General features: G+C 37.7%; 1 protein-coding gene across 1 annotated transcript in view; it reads left to right on the top strand.

The window, feature by feature from the left end:
• LOC114481857 (delphilin-like) overlaps positions 1-17,031 on the top strand; it is a 51,017-nt gene extending 33,986 nt beyond the window's left edge. Inside the window, exons 5-6 of the mRNA XM_028476915.1 lie at positions 6,969-7,247; positions 16,863-17,031. Of these exons, the coding sequence (XP_028332716.1) occupies positions 6,969-7,247; positions 16,863-17,031 (448 nt within the window). The remainder of the gene's footprint in view (positions 1-6,968; positions 7,248-16,862) is intronic.
• Positions 17,032-18,111: the final 1,080 nt, after the last annotated feature.

The raw sequence follows: 18,111 nt of genomic DNA, 5'->3' as shown, positions 1-18,111 counted from the left end.
TTTATTTTTATTTGTCCATTTTGCACAATTAAAGGAACAAAACATAACACCACAGAAATAGACATACAGTACCTTACAACTCTGTATTTCTAACACATTATAACAAATATAATCAAAAAACTACTTCTAGACAAAACAAAAAAAGTCTCTGGGGTACCAGGAATGTGCGACGACCTGAAAAAGGTTGAGAACCTCTATTTATGAAATGAAATTAAAACAAAAGAGCTAATAAGCACAACACGCTTACAGTATTTCCAGTTTCTGTACGAGCAGTTGTGCCTTGTCACAACACTAATTTGTAACTCTTGATTTGACAACAAATGTAAATTTAATTAAACCAAAGTGCCCGCGACAGCTTGAAAAAAAGGGAAAAAGCGTGTCAGAAAATGGATGGATGGATAAAGCAAAGTGCTATCTTATGTCTGCTTCTGGACTGAAATGTGGTGCTGAAAGGAAAGCTCCTGTGTCAGTAGTTAAAACAGTGCAGGTCTCACAAAGGCCACTAGAGAGAGCTGAGTTTGATTGATTTCCCTTTTTAAGTTTACTAGTACAGTGCCCGTAGGAAGTATGTGTTGCTATAGAAAAGTGGGAGGTTCAGTAGCTTTTTCATGGATGGTTAAATTAGGTTGTATTTGAAGGTGGGATGTCAGGGACATTTAGGTGTGTTGTGAAATGTGTAGACTGATAAATATTGTGTTTTCATATTTTTTGGCTTTTAGCAAGGACTCTGTAGGGAGTTGAACCCCATGTATTCCCATTCCAGTTTGTTGTCCTCACAGATCCGGATCTCCTCAGACCGGAACAGACTCGGCACGGACACGTTTAGTGTCATTAATCCACAACAGTCAGTTTAGATGCACACGGAATTTGTAAAGAATTTATAAAACAATTTATTAATGGGATCATTGCAGTCTAAACAATTCCAACGTCACACACCCTTGAACCAAGCAGCAGCCATGTTGAAAGTCTCAGGTCAGTCTGATCTTTTCTGCTTGACTGCAAAAGAAAAAAAAAAACTACAGGATTCAGTTTAATATTGGCAAAATAATTATGTTGTGTTGAGACACACACACACACACACACACACACACACACATACACACACACACACACACACAGACAGAAATTCCTTGCTTTAATAGAGAGATACAATAGAAAAACTCTTAACAACTGATATTAGGTAATTTAATGTGTGTGTGATACTTATAAGGCAGTGGCTATCCGTACGTTTGACATATCAATATATCGACATTCTATCCGCCCCTATTTGGCCAGTTAAAGGGGACATATTATGCAATTTTTCACCCATCTCCATTTGTTCTAAGAACCCCAAAAACATAGTATTTGAGGTTTATTTTCCCAAACTCGCCTGTTTTCCAGAGTTTCAGCTTCTGAAAAGTCACTTTCTGAACAGTTCTGAAATCGGGCCATTTTGAGGCCTACTTATGCATGAGTGGGCGTGTCTATAGACGCTCACTCACTCCATGTCTCGCTCTTTTACAGGGTGATCAGTGATCACCAAAGCAAATTTACGTTTGCTATCCACACACTGTTCAGCCAAAAAACTGCACATTACAGTAACACACATGGATATTTAAGTGGCTATTGTTATTGTGAGTCCGTCTCAGAGCTTCAGGGTTTGTGCATCTCAGCAGCAGCAGCAGTCATTCATACTTTCACTGGAGTGTTAAGCTGCAAAGTCACTTTATCCTCCTCCTCTGCTCTTCTAACTACAGGAATAGTGCATTCAAGGTGATAATCATTTGTTTTCTCCAACCGCTGCGTCGCATTGTGTCACAAACACGTCAGATCAGCGATACAACAGGTTCGCCAATGCGCCAAACCACAAGAACGGAGTACCCCTCCGCATGAATTATTAGTGCTGACACTACAGTGTACGTTCACTGTGGAGGCGTGGCACCAGCAGCAGGAAAGTTCTGTATTTAGTTTTACCGGTAGCCATTACTCCTTTGCTAGCGAGAAAAACAATGGCGGACTATCGCAAAAGTTTTCATCAGTTTGAGGTTTGGAGTCCATAAGTGGAGTTACCAGCGGAGGGGAGGGTATTTTCTTTCCTGACTTGTGATGTCACAAATCTGGAAAATTTGAAACGGAGCAATTTACTCTGTGTTGTAAGACTTACAAAGACCACAAAAAAATGACTGGGTGGATTTATTTCACATTTTGTGTACCGGTGGACACTGAAGTTACCTCATATGTGATCAAAAAAACTGCAAAAGTGGATTTTTCATAATATGTCTCCTTTAAGGTCATGTGACTACGACTAAACCTTACTCTAAACCTAAACCTATACCTAACCCTAAACCTAATCCTAAGACGCTACGTGCTTGTACTTCGTTAACCGTACCAATAGCACCGAGCACTAAAACGATACAATTTCTGACATGTTGCTAGTTTAATTGTATTAAAAATGGACATGTTTGCACCCTCTTAAACATTCTTTATCTAGGAATGCAGCATGTTACAGACACTGTATTTATTTTATTGATTCTTATTTTTAAATCAGGTAAATTCCATTGAGGTTTAAAAATGTCTTTTTCAAGAAAAACCTAGCCAGCAGCAAAAATGTAAAGCACACATACAATAAAACACATTGGTAAACACAAACCAAATACAGTATTCCATATTCCATCATGAGTAGACAAAAGCATTTTCCCCCTGAGTTCAGTGTGAGCAAACGGACCAGTAAGCATTGCATTAATGTGAACATTTGCATCTGACACATTTGGACCCAGATCATTGATATAAATGATGCACGAAAGGGGACCTAATACAGAACTCTGCGGCACGGAAGCACATTTAGTTTTACGGTCCAGGAACATGCATTGTTTGGTCACACAAACCCATATCCCAGGTGTGTCTGTTTCTTTCCTATTTTACCTATATTTTTATGAACATTTACAGCCAATCACTGCCTCACAGACACAGATACCAAACAACAGTAAATAACTGAAAAGACTGGACTCAAGCCAAAAGGTGTTCTGTGGCCAAGCTAAACTAATAGTCAGTCCTTATAGCAACAACAAGGCATTACATACAGAGACAAGCCAGAGACCGCCAACCCCCACTGTACCTGAAGGTGGATGAACACAGACATGAACATTGAAGAACAGTCATGTGGAGACAGGGCCATCTATAAGGAGGAATAAAGGGGAGAGACCCATCCATAAAGAATGACGGGCCATTGTTCTATGAATCTGTGATAACCACATTTATTTATTGATATTAATAATATCCACTTTTATCCAGGAAGATTAGTATTATTTGGACCATAGTATATAGTCATCTTAAAGATGTAAATCCTTGTTTTTACTTTAAGAGATAAAATGGGTTAAAAGTGACCAAAAATGGCGGGAAACTGTGGTCAAATGGGATTTTAAAAACCACAGAAAAACTTCAGTGAATATAAAACCAACAATGAGTATATGAATAAGACCAATCTATTAAAAGTGCAAAAAGTGTCACTCTGAACGCCACTGTAAGTTCCTAAATCTTTTATATTAATGTAGATCATAGATGAGAAAAACAGTCCGTCAGACTTTTAATGCTGATGTTTCCAATGACCTGGGCTTTCTTTTTTCTTTCATCACCTCAAACAGATGACTAGATTTCTTAGTGAATCAATAACCCAAATACATGTAAACCTACAAGCTCTATTAAGGTTCCCTGATTCCTTTCCACAGGCTACTCTGGATTCAATGAGACCTCTAACATCTGGCAACATCTGACTGTCCCCTTTAATTAGTGTTTCATCAACTGTTCAAAATCCAAAGAGGTGTGGGGTGGGCTACAATGGAGTTTCTTCTGTTGGCTGGTCTTCCTCTTAATAAGTCCTATGCAGGATGAGGGTGATTTCCAGGGGCCTAGTCCTCTCATCTCCTCTCAGGCTTCCTCCAATATCTAGTATTGGTAAGAAAGGCAACCAGCATCTGTCTGAGTTCAAATGTAGGGCAGGACTTGCTTGAATTCGATTCAACTTTATTAATTAAGCAAGTCATCTTGAAGCGCTTATCACAATATGAAATTCTTAAGAAAAAAACCATCAAATCCACATGAACATGCATCAGCTACAGTGGTTCCTTGTAGTCTTTTAACAGGAAGAATTCTCCAGTAGAACCAGGCTCAGAGGTTGCCATCTGCTCGACTGGTTGGGGTTAGTAGACAGAAAGTGGAGAACAGAACAGGATAGACAGATAGAACATCAGAGTATCCCAGACTAGTTGAGCCGTGAAACACAGATCAGGAACTGCCAGCTCCAGCTTCAAGAACCTGAAACAGAAAAGAGAGAGAAGGGCGAGGAGAAGGCACGGACTGCAGAAAGACATGATACACTATTAGCAGGTCAGCCTGCATGGAAACACCAGTGCTAGACTATGTGTGAGTGGAATGAGAATGGGTATGGGGTGGACATCAGTGTAAATAGTGTGTAAGCAGTATGGTGGATATACAACAGGGATCAAAAGTGGGGGATTAACTACAACCCTGTCACAACTGTGTCTGTCTGAACAGCACCTGTTGGGGGACTATGTGTAGATGGAATGACCCTGAATGGCAAGGGTCAGGTGTGGGAGATGAGGCCACATCTTAACGACATCACCTGCATCCATCACCCTCCTGGTGGTGGTGAATTGGGTTTGAATGTAATGTTGGTGTTCCACTATATAATCTTAGTTTTTAGTGTCTATTTTTAGGTTTAGGGCTTTGTTCCTAGTGGTTAGGTTAACACTATTATACGGTATATACGCTTTAGCAAATAAGCAGGTTTTGAGTTTAGCCTTAAAGATGGAGAGAATAACAGCCTCCCGTACTAAGACTGGGAGCTGATTCCAAAGGCGAGGAGCCTGGTAGTTCAACGCTCTGCCTCCTGTTTTACTTCTAGACACGTTTGGAACTTCCAGAAGACCAGCAAACTGAGAGCGTAGTGTTCTGCCTGGATGATAAGGCACTAACAGGTCTTTAAGATACACAGGAGCTTGATCGTGTAGGGATTTGTATGTTAACATGAGGATTTTGGATAATGTTCTAGATTTTACAGGAAGCCAATGAAGGGTAGCCAATGTTGGATAAATATGCTCTGTCCTGTTAGTATCTGTTAGTATTCTAGCAGCAGCATTCTGAATTAACTGAAGACTTTATAGTGAGTTAATAACATATTGTTTTTAGGGTCTGCACAGTCATGAAATTCCTGGAAAAGTTGTTGAATTTGAAAAAAATGATTTTCCAGTTTTGAAAAGTCATGGAATAATTTTACTGTTTTGAGAAAGTTTTGGAAATATAGCCCATTTTATTTCAATGCCTAAAACATATTAAACCCTAACGATGTTTAGCATTATCTCAAAGTGAAAGTGCTCCATACCAGCTGCATCCTTGAGTGGGAATCACGAGATCTCACAAATTTCCGCAAATTCACTCTCTAGATAAGTTAGTTTGCACGCTGCTAAGACAAGCCTGGAAGCATCAGTGGTTGGAATGGTGTATCATACTTTTAGGAAAATGTGCATTCAGTGCAACATGGCTGGTAAATGTGAAATGCCAACAATGGCTGAAGAGAGAAGAAAACCCTGGCCGTGCTGAATTTAAATAATGTCTAAAGTCGTTTGACGTCAGCAACAAGGGGAAAGCAGTACACGTTAGCCACACTAATGCTAGTCCAACCTTGGCTATTACGGTACTTTCCTTTGATCGTAACACCTTGTGTTGTACATTGCTTTGGATAAACGTGTCTGCTAATTGAAATTGAAATCTTATAATTAAACATGGTAGCACTTAGTTGTCATTTAATGTTACATTCAATAGCTGATGCATCGTTATTTAAAAAATAGGCAGTGGCTATCCGTACAGTTGCCGTATCAATATACCAACATTCTATCCGTACGGAGAGCCTCTATTTGGCCAGTTTAGGTCACGTGACTAAGACTAAATCTAACCGTAAACCAATACCCTAACCCTAAAAATTGTTGCGATATTGGGTTATAACCTAACCTTAACCCTAAGATTGTCCGTACAAATAGACACTTTCTAAAAAATATGGCAAAATGAGTGTCAAAGGCAACTGAGCCATTGTACGATGTTATGATAGATACAGTAAGTGACACAACTTGCATTCCCCGTGCCACATTTTTGCTACTAACCGTGGCACGCTGGCTGACCTATGTTACACTAGTACACTGGAAAGGCCCGCTCATTTTTGCGCTCGAATGGTCTTGGACAGATCTAAGTCATGGAAATTTGGTAAAATATTTGGTAACGTTTTAGAAATGTTTTGAAAAAGCATTGTGAAAAAAAGTGTGGGAACCCTGTGTTTTGCTCTCAGATACTAGTATAACACCCTTTTACATAATTCTAAAGTGTTTCACACAGTGATGATGAGCACACACAGAAGTGACGTGTAAATGTAAGTGTAGGAGAGACGGAGAGATAGAGTGGGTGATGGAGAGGGAGTGCAATCGCGGAGGAGAAATCCCATGCTTTCTCACTCCCACACCTTTTCTTTTTCCTGTCGTGTTCCGGCTCTGCTAATTCACGCTGCAGCAGAACAGGCTCTAACAGGCAGAGAGTGACACCACAGTTTTCTCATCCTCACTGCCTGCCTTCCTTCTCACATTTGGATCAGTTTTCTTCTCTCTGAGGATGACAGTTGCTCTCCATGGGGAGGAATCCCTGGTGTATCAACATCTATCTCTCTGTGCTGATTTGGAGACTGAATGGAGACTCATCTGTTGAGTTGAAAACATGCTGATTTGGATGTTGAAAACGTGCTGAGTTTCTTTCACAGTACGCTGGCCGATCTTTGATAAAGGAAACACAGGATTTATCTCCTTTTTTATGATTGAGTATTCAGAAGAATCTATGATGTAGAGCCTATCTTTTCTCCCCATTCTTCTTTTTATTTCGGACTCTCGTGGACATACAGTAAACATCACCCAATTTGCCACCATGTTTGCCAGGATCTTCGTTCCCAAGAAGCACCGGCAGCGATTCGACGATGCTGTCAATCAGAATGTCAACCGTCTCTGTCGCAGCAAGAGCATCAGCGAGCCGCAGGGGAGAGTCCGCCGCAGCCGGAGCGAGGACCACTCAGCGCGACATCACGGGTCTAAGCGGGCCAGCTCCGTACCCAGGGATGGAGGAGAACCTGGAGGAAGGGGCGAGGGGGAGAGAGACAGGGGCATGAGGAAGTCCGCCTCTGGGATACCTACACATCCCCCTATTGGACCCAATCAGAGGTGAGCTCATGTTTACAAGTTGTTGCTTTTGCTGTGATGGCCAAACATGTCACAGATGTAGCCATTTTGAAAGGTTCAGGTGCAGAGGTGAAAGTACTCATGTCACTATAATTGAGTGGCTTTTATTGGCATACTTGTCAGTAATAATTACTTGTACTTAAGTATGGTGGCCTAGTGGTTATGGACACTGGGCTTGTAGTTAGATGATTGTCGGTTCAAATCCCACCCGGCCCAACACTGTGAGATCTTGAGCAAGTCCCTTAACCCCCAACTGCTCCCTTAGCGCCGCACCGTGGCTGCCCATTGTTCCTTAAGGATGGGTCGAATGCAGAGAACCACGTTCCTATGTGTACCTGTATGTATATGACAATAAAGGATAATTAATTAATTAATTTTAAAATAATTAATTTGTATTTTATAATTTTTTTTTTTTTTTGTTTTAAAATGATCAACAGATGTTGTGAAACTAAATATTTCTAATGATTCTGATTCTGATGACCAGACAACAATCCAATGCATCACATCCTGGCCGACCAATCCGATTAAACGTGATGCACCTCAGAAAAACAGCATTGAATGTTGGTTGTTTTCTCAGTTTTTAGAGTTCATAAATGAAGCTATACTTGAGCCTGAGAAATTATTTATTTTTAATTGAATTAATTTGTTATTTTTTTTAAATTGTGCATTTTGACAAACCTTTTATTTTTTACAGATGCCTTTGTGGAAAATAAATTCAGATTTCATCTCTTCCTTTTTAGGTTTATACATGAGATGTTTACTGTATGCAAGGGAATGGTGGGAATGATTTATTACCAAAAATAAACGTGGGGCTGAAAGTAACTAGTAACTTTTACTTTGAGTACTATTTAATTGAGCTACTTTTTTACTTGTACTTGAGTATTTTGTGTATGAATCAATCAAGTACCAGTACTTCTACTTGAGTAGGATATATCAGTACTCTTTACACCTCTATTCAGATGTTTTATCTTTCTATAGGTTACGTGTCTTTCATAAACTCACTGTTTACCTAAAAAAAACAACTTTTCAAGAATGCCAAATATTGACATTAGCAACGTGTCTTTAGTACCATAATCCAAATGGATGGCTCTCTATGCTTATCATGGAAATCCTTTTCTATTATCCAATCAATACCACTTGAAACAGGATTATAAGGGTGAATGCAGACGCCCACATTTAGATAATAAACACAACCGGTCTTTCTCCACGTAGGAGTAAAAGCGTGACTCCATGAAGGTAGAAATAAAAACAGTGTGCCTTTTGTTAATTTTAGCATATAATACATCAGGGGTTCTCGACCTTTTCAGCCCACGACCATCAAAATAAAGGTTCCAGAGACTGGGGACCCCCACTGTAGCTGAAGGTTAACAGACTTGAACATTGAAGAACAGTCATGTGGAGACAGGGCCATCTATAAGGGGGAATAAATGGGAGAGCTTTTTGTTTGGGGGCCCATCCATAAAGAATGATGGTCCATCTATCTGAATTATATCCACTGTTAACCAGGAAGTTTATTATTTTTTACACCATAGTATATAGTCATCTTAAAGATATAAATCCTTGTATTAATCAGAAATAAAATCAGTTAAAAGTGGCCAAAAATGGACAGAAAAAGTAGTAAAAAGGGTTTAAAGTGTCAATATTGGCTTAAAAGTGACAAAAATGGAGAGAGGGGGATAAACTGGCAAATAATAGGCATTACAAATTGTGAATGTGGGTAAATTGGTAAAAAATAAGCAATATGGCAATAATGGGTCAACATGTGCAACATTAGGTGGCAAAAGTAGTGGAAAGGGTTTATAAGTTCTGAACATGTCTTGAAAGTGGAGAAAATGTGCAGAAAAGGTATTGAAATTTGATGGCGAAGTGGCAGAAACAGGAGTAATGTAGCAAAAAAGCAATTAAATGAGTAAAAAAAATTTATGAAAATATGTTTAAATATGGCAAGTTTGGTGTAGATGCATAAAAAGGGTAAAAATAAGCAAAAATATGCTCAAGGCATCTGGCGACCCCCTCCCAGTGTCAGTTATGAGTAAAACTACATAATTAATGGTGCTTTACCTGGTCCTAAAGAACATCATGAGGGTTGTAAATAAGCAGGTATTGGAGACTTCTGGAGACGCGTTTTGCATCTTTATGATCAGAAACTTTTATCTACTAATGAATTTACACATATCCCATGTAACTGATGAGTTATTCAACCCATTAACTACTATCCCTCAGAATAAAAATCATCACTTCATTTAATTTCATTTAAAGACCATTTAAAATTAGGTCATGATCAGATTTTTAGGAACCAAAACATAAGAATATAAGAAAAAATGGATTATATTGCGATATTTCACCGTGCGATTATCATATCGATCCAGAAAATGCCGAAATCTAGTTTTTAATTGTGTTTTTTTACAACAAAAACATTGAATTGTGTTAACATATGCATAGCACGTAAATTCCTGGTCACTTGGTGTCAGTGAACCACATCAGACTACGTCACTTCTCAATGCGTTTTATCTTCATAAAACATACTGGGCACTTACATTATATAGATGTATGTGGTTACTTAAAAAAAAATTAAGAACTTAACAGAATCAGAATCTTTCACAAAACTTTTTCAAAAACATAATTTGACAGTTTGATAATCATACCACTTGTTTTTTATGTTGGTACTGGAATTACAGTTAGTTACCATTTACTTGGTCTCGCAAGTTTAGAAATTGTATTTTGTACCATTTTGTACGTAATTGTAATTATTGATTTTGTAATACATCGCTATATACAGTGTATGTATGTGTATCGGGACATATCATATCGCAACATGCAAATCGTATCACATCGTCAGATTTGACACTTTAAAAAAAAAAAAACACTTTGTAATATTGATCTGGGTTTCCAATTTTCTACATTATTTACTTTAAATACAACAACTCAAAACAACTAATGAGGACTTGCCATTTTTCATCATTTAGAACCAGAAATAGTGATACATATTATAATAAAGTAAATAATTTACCTTTAAGTGATCATTTATTCTCTATTTACTTGCTGTACAAAGCTAATGACGTCATTATGTCACAATGTTTCCTATTTGTTTCTTAGGAGATATTTTGAGCCACTCTGCTTTCCCTCATACTGGTGTTGTTGTGCCATTCGATTAGCATCCATTGCGTATCGGCCGATACTGTTATTGATCTGATATCAGCATGAATCATACATTTTTTTTTTCTTTAATAAAAAAAAAAAAAAAATTACTTATTTTGTAGTGTGTAATGTTAGAAAAGGTTTGATCAAGTGATGTCACTCAAACAGAGAACAATAGTCAGCAACAGTAGAGATGAGAAAATCTGACCCATTTATTATTAACCAATTGGTTACATACATTTTAACCTTCAACATGATATCTACAGTATTCTACAATTGAATAAATATAATATAATATATATCAGAGATTTTAGATACAGTCCGATGAAATTCAATATTTGATATCAGACCGATATCCGATATCAATATTGGATCGGGACACCCCTATTTAAAACAAATCAAGCTATATATATATATATATATATATATATAATTTTTTTTGATATGTAGTTTCCTATATCTCACAATAGAAAACTCAATATATCTTGAATCTCGATATATCGCCCAGCCCTAGGGTCTGTTGTACTATAAAAATTTTTAAAAAAAAACGAAAAATCCGGAAATTAGAATCCGATGTTCGATATTTGTTTTCAGGCTAATATCGGACCGATATCCAATATCCATATCAAATTGGGACACCTCTAAGAAATACAAACAAACTGAATGAAAGCAAACTGACATGTCTCATTGCGTTGGTGAAAAATGGAGCACAGTGTCATAATTTAGTTAGCTCGCTCTCTGCTGATCTGGGGACAATCTTAAAGTTTAAAGCTATTCTCGACACTAGTGAAGATATGCAACTGAATTTTTTTATTTGATCTATTATTGATAAACAGGCCATCGGATCCAGACCAGCAAACACAGCCTGCAGATGTCATTCTAAAACACATTTTGATAAATTAATGTGTGTCGTATTTTATGAAAAGATAAATAACTTGATATTATTAGACACAGTTGGCCCTGTTTTGGATGACGTACAGTAAAAATATTCAAATGAACTAGGAACTATAGTTGGTGTTTGACTCGTGGGAATTACCGGCTGCCTGACACTTCATTTATCAAGTGTGCTCAGTGCTGCTGCTCCAGGCTTTTTCTGGCTCACACACACAAACAGTAACACACTCACTTTCTGCACATTTCAGGGCTTACAAATACAAAAAAGACCAGCCACCACTGTGTGCTAGAGACACAATGGTCTGTGCTTCCTCCCCCTCCTTTACCTGGGTGTATTCAATTGGAGTCAATTACATTTTTCAATTACAATTAAGTCTTCAATTATCTCTGTTCATTTACAATTTAATTATGTTTACGATGACTGGAATTTTTTCCAATTACAAATAAAATTAGTTATTATTTTCCCCCTGAAAGTCAATTACAATTATTTTCTCAATTACAATTAAGTCTTCAATTATCCATGTTAAATTACAACTCAGTTATAATTACAATGACCGGATTTTTTTCCAATTACAAATAAAGTTACAATTATTATTTTCCCCCTGAAAGTCAATTACAATTATTTTCTCAATTACAATTAAGTCTTCAATTATCAATGTTAAATTATAACTCAATTATGTTTACGATGACCGGATTTTTTTTCTAATTACAAATAAAGTTACAATTATTATTTTTCCCCTGAAAGTCAATTACAATTACATTCTCAATTACTAAAGATCAAATAATCACATTTAATGAGCCTTTCATAAATAAGCCCATAAAATGTAACACTATGTAACAGCTGTAAACATGCACCAAGCTTTTCAGTGTTATTAGGTTCACTGCCATTACATTTTCCTTGTCATGGAAACCACATTTTTCCATCCTTTTGCTGCTTATTTCTTCAAAACACAGAGTTCAAAATGAAAATAAAAATATATATATATTTACAGAACCACCTGATGGTACCCCACAAATACACATTAACAGACACCACTATTTTGTTGTAGGGATAACTGCAGAAAGTCTATAAAGTAGATGAGAAAATAATAATAGATAAGAAAGAGAAATAAATGATGAATTTAATCATAAAACCACACAAAAAAAGTCATTGTTGAAATGTCATAGAAACAATTGGAAAATGTTGAATATCTTTTTAGGGTTTTATGATTTTCACATCAAAGGACACCTCTACCAATCAGCCATTGCATTATGACCATGTGACTCATTGTTTAGGGTTGCTATATGTCAGATTCTGCCTAATGGTTTCATTCTACGTGTGTTTTATTCTACATTGTCACAGATTTGACACCTGCCTTTGATACTGTAGATAGCGGTATACCGATTGAGCGACTCAAATCTGAGATGGGGTTTTCTGGGGTTGTTCTCCAGTGGTTTTCTTCATCTATAAATGGAAGAACTTTTAATGTTGCTATTAAAAATGTAATGTTGAATGTGTACAACCTGTCACGTGGAGTTGCCCAGGGCTCTGTTCTGGGGCCTGGTTTGTTTCTGGTTTGTCGGTTTTGAAAATGTGTCTTGTCATTTCTATGCAGATGATATCCAGTTGTACTGCTCCTTCAATGACTCAGAGTTTCACTTTTTATGTGAGTTCTTGGATTATGTATCTTTTATCAAAAACTCTGTCATCGAATTACCTTCAGATAAATTCAAACAAAACAGAAACTCTGATCATCACTCCTGATTTAAAAAAAAAAAAAAAAAAACATCTCCCTGATCAAGAACTCCCTTGGTGCTCTGGGCTCATCTGTGTAAACCAGCCTCAGAAACCTTGGGGTTGTGTTTGATCAGTCATTGTCTTTGTAGGGACACTGTCGTCAACTGACCAAAAACTGTTTTTATCACCTGAGAAGTTTTTTCTAAAGTGAGGAATTTGTTGTCAAAATCGGATCTCGAAATGATCGTCCACGCGTTCATCTCGTCTGGCATTGATTATTTTAATTCTGTTTTCACTTGTTTCAACAAGTCGACTCTAAACAGACTTCAGATCGTACAAAATGCTGCTGTCAGACTTTTGACTGGTGCTCCCAGAAACGCCCGTTTACAGTTTTTCTCAGTCGCTTTGGTCCTTTTCTCAGATCAGAATGAAAATTCTTGTAACTATTAGTTCAACCTTCACAACATCTAGTCATTCCACGTGGTAGAGGGGTCGTCCTCTTATCAAGAGGTTGGGGGTTCGATCCCGGTCTATACTGGTCTATGTGTGTGAATGAGTGGATAAATAAAGCACCTTGTGACCTCTGTTTGTGAAAGGTGCTCTAGAAATAAACATTATATACTTACTTACACATCATAGTAGCAATATCTTCATCCTGTAAACAAATTGCAAATGCTTTTGGACATGTATCCGTTGCTTTCATACAATTATCTGCTGTTTTATAACATTATCATTTGCTTATGTCATGTCAGTCACAATGAACTATACTTATGGATGCTGAATAGTCGTTCCTAATAAATCTAATAGTCTTCATTTCATTGGTTGAGTCATTACATACAAAATTGTTGAACTAGTTATCAAATTCTGCCAAACAATTTTTATACCTTTCTTTATCATTTTTTGCTGGAAATGTCTCCTAATTTGAACAAGTGATGATATGGCCAGACGGACAGAAACGTCTGGGTGTACCAGAATAATTTACCTATGTACTGTTACAGTATATTGTTCACATTTGTGCACAGCTCTACCAAAAGGGTGTTTCTTATGTTTGTTCTAAATAAGTGACTGTAGTGTCATAATGAGAACACGGCAAAGCCATTTGACGATCTTGTTCATAAACGATGGTGTCAAGACTTCTCATTTGATTCATTGACATGAATACTTGCATTTGAGGAAAGAACTATCCATTTAGAGCAAGTGACGTGCTTTTGCAGGTTATTCACTAGGTTTTGCAATTTTGCACTAATTGTTTTGAGAAAAGCACTGACTGCTGTGCAAATGTTAATAGTGATGTGAGAAAAAACTCCAAAGCGACTGAGAAAAACTGTAACACATTCTCACTCCCAACTCGACACATACTGTATCGACGTTTGGGAGGGTACTTTCAGCCCGTGGAAACAATTGTTTTTATGACATTTCTGGTGAGAAATTTAAGGTTTAATTTAGGTTTAGGGTTAGAAATTGCAGTGAAAAAAAGCTTATGGACCCTTAGCGTCACATAGTGACGCATAGTGACGCCAAAGGTACCCTCCCGAACGTCAATATGTGACGAGTTGGAAATGAGAATGTGTTAAATGGGGGTAATGTGGGCTGTTCTGGGTGCACCGGTCAACGTCAGACATTCCGGAATGTTGATATGTGACGGGTTGGGCGTGAGACTGGGTTGCCCTATTCTATCTAGTCTTCAATGGCTTCCAGTCAAGTTTAAAATTTTAGTGCTGACTTCTGTGCGCTGCAGGGTGAGGCCCCTCAATATATCGCTGATTTGTTGTGGCCCTACACTTCAGGGCGCAGCCTTCGGTTCTCAGGCCAGGGTCTCCTAAAGATCTTTAAAACTCATTTTAAAACCTGGGACACCTGGCGTTCCAGGCTGTGGCCCCCAGACTCTGAAATGACTTGCACCATTCCCTCTATGAGCTTGGCTGTGTGACTCTTTGAAGAAGCATTTGAAGATTTCGCTTTTCAGAAAATCTTTGAGTTTATGGATTTTAACTCTTGTTGTCCTTTTAATGATGTTGCTCCTGTTGTTTTAAAATCACCTTTGTTTTGTACAGCACTTTGTGATTTTTAGCTGTGAAAAGCACTTTATAATAAAAATGTACTTACTTACATATTACATCAGACTCTGCAGCTATCAGTGGGCTGTTTAGTACAGGTTATGTTCATTTAGACATTCAGTTTGATTCCAAAAACGAAAAAGAAAAATCAACCAAAAATGAACAGTTAAAAAAGAAACAAAAACATTATTCCGTCTGTAGTTACACCTGAAAAAGAGCAGGATGAACATCATTTTACTTTAGAATGGGAATTTAACTAATATATTTACTTGTATATTGTATATATGGATTGTACTGTTATATGTGTTTTCCTTTTTTCTTTAGTATTACCTTTTTCTGCTAAAATCCGCTAATTTTTTCTAAGACTGAAAAGTTTAAATGATCCTTTATGCCTAAATATTTGTATTTTATCTTAATTGGTCAGGCTTTAATATGGATGCTGCTCCTTTTGATTTGCTTTTATCAGTTTTATTCATGAAACTTTGTTAATCTGAACGATGAGTGTTTTAAAAGATGGATTCAGTAAAGTGCTGCACCATATTTTCATCTTTAAATTTAAACAAATTGTTGCATGAATGTGCAACATCCTGTAAACACCAGGAGTCGCATGTCAAGAGTTTGACCCAAAATAACATCTTACCAGAGGTGTAAAGACTACTGATATATCCTGCTCAAGTAGAAGCACGGTGCTTGATGAAATTGTACTAAAATACAATTATAAGTACAAAGTTACACATAAAATACTACAAGTACAAATAAAAAAGTAGTTCAATTAAATAGTACTCAAAGTAAAAGTTACTAGTTACTTTCAACCCCCGCGTTTAAGTTCCCTTGCATACAGTAAACATCTCATATAATAAACTTAAAAAAGGAAGAAATAGAAAAAAATCTTGCACAATTGAAACTTATTTTATTTTCCACAAAGGCATCTGTATGAAATAAAATATTTGTCAAAATGTGCATTTTTTTTTCATTAAATCAAATTACACACCAATAAAATAAATTCAAAATAAAAAAAAATATTCTCAGCCTCTAAATATAGCTACATTTAGTAACTTTCAAACTGAGAAAATAACATCCATTCAAACACTGTCTTGGCGCCGTACATTACGTTTAATCTGATTGGTCGGCTATGATGTGATGCATTTAATTAATGCATCAATTTTATATAGCGCTCTCTCATAGACACTCAAAGTCGTTTTACAGAATTAAGGCATTATTCTTTCACCCCACACTTAGTGGTGGTAAACTACAACTGTAGCCACAGCTGTCCTGGGGCAGACTGATGGAAGCGAGGCTGCCAAAGTGCACCATCGGCCCCTCCGACCACCACCAACATTCACTCACACACTACATTCATACTAGGCAATGTGGGTGAAGTGCCTTGCCCAAGGACACAATGACAGATACCACCCCACTGTGGCACATGGAATTCTCAGTGGTCTCCCATCCACCTACTAACCAGGCCCAGACCTGCTTAGCTTCCAAGGGATCGGGCAATGACTAGCTGGTATGACCACTATTGTTGTCAGGTCATTTCATTTTTTGTAGTTTCACAATGTCCGTTGATCATATTAAAACAAAAAAAAATACCCATAAAAGCAACTCAATGGCAGAACTTGTAATCCATTACTTTCACCTCTGCTTTTCTACCATTATTTTTTCTTACAGCTGGACACATGTTGACTTGCTGTGTCATGCATTCATCAAGTAACAGATGATTTGATACAAAGGTGATCTATGGTGGTCACGTCAGCAGTTTTTCATTGTTTGTTGTCATCATTTCTTCAGAATGGTTCGTGTCTACAGAGGAAAGAAGAGCTTTGGCTTCACACTCAGAGGTCACGCCCCCGTCTGCATTGACTCCGTTATACCAGGTACTTTCACACACAGTAACACATGTTCCTGTTTGTTCTGTTTACGGCTCCGTAACGCTGTGGCCGTGGGCTGGAGATACTGAAGGAGAGACTTTTGTCAGCCTTTATGGGGGTGTGTGGGTGACTGTATGTACCAAGAAGGGGATTTGTGTGAGTCATCAATGACAAATAGCATGCATGAGTAACAGGCTGTTCTGGAGCAGACATCAATAACAGATTACAGAACACTTAGTTAGATGATTTATAAGGAGACGCTGCAGCTGAGTGATACGTCAGAGTGCTACAACAAAGACCATTGCTCACTAAAAACCATATTTATTAATGGATACATAATGGTGTTTATTACTGTGGTGATTTGTTTTTCTTTACAACTGTTTTTCAGCAAAGTGAAAACTGTAAAATATTCTTGGCAGAATTCAAAGCTAGAATTACATAAGTTAGTATTAAAAAGAGTGTGAATTTATAGATACATAGATGAATAGATAGATAGAAAATAATAATGCACTGGATTTTAATGACAGGCTGGTATGGTCACAATAAATGGATGGATGGATAGAGATATAGATATTTATAGATAGATAGATAGATAGAGATATAGATAGATAGAGATATAGATGGATAGAGATATAGATATTTATAGATAGATAGATAGATAGATAGAGATATAGATAGATAGAGATATAGATAGATAGATAGAGATATAGATATAGATAGATAGATAGATAGATAGAGATATAGATAGATAGATAGATAGATATATAGTTATAGATGGATAGATAGAGATGTTAGTTATAGATATAGATCGCGCTGTCGTTCTCGCTCGTCGCTCGCTCTCTCGTTCTAGCTCGCTCCGCTCTCGTTTTCGCTCGCTCTCTCGCTCGCTCGCTCGCCTCGCGCTCTCGTTTTTCGCTCGCTCTCTCCTCGCTTTCTCGTTCTCGCTCCCTCGCTCGCTCGCTCGCTTTCTCGTTCTCTCCCTCGCTCGCTCGCTCGCTCTCTCGTTCTAGCTCGCTCTCGCGCTGTCGTTCTCGCTGGCTCGCTCGCTCGCTCGTTCTCGCTCGCGCTCGCTCGCTCGCTGGCGCTCTACGTGCTCGCTCGCTCGGTCGCTCGCTCGCGCTATCGTTCTCGCTCGCTCGCTGGCTCTCTGTCTCTCTCTCTCTCTCTCT

The sequence above is a fragment of the Gouania willdenowi genome, chromosome 19 (assembly GCF_900634775.1).
Source record: "Gouania willdenowi chromosome 19, fGouWil2.1, whole genome shotgun sequence".
Classification (NCBI taxonomy): Eukaryota; Metazoa; Chordata; class Actinopteri; order Blenniiformes; family Gobiesocidae; genus Gouania; species Gouania willdenowi.
Note: the sequence above shows the minus strand (reverse complement) of the source record. Positions and strands in the feature narration are given on the sequence as shown.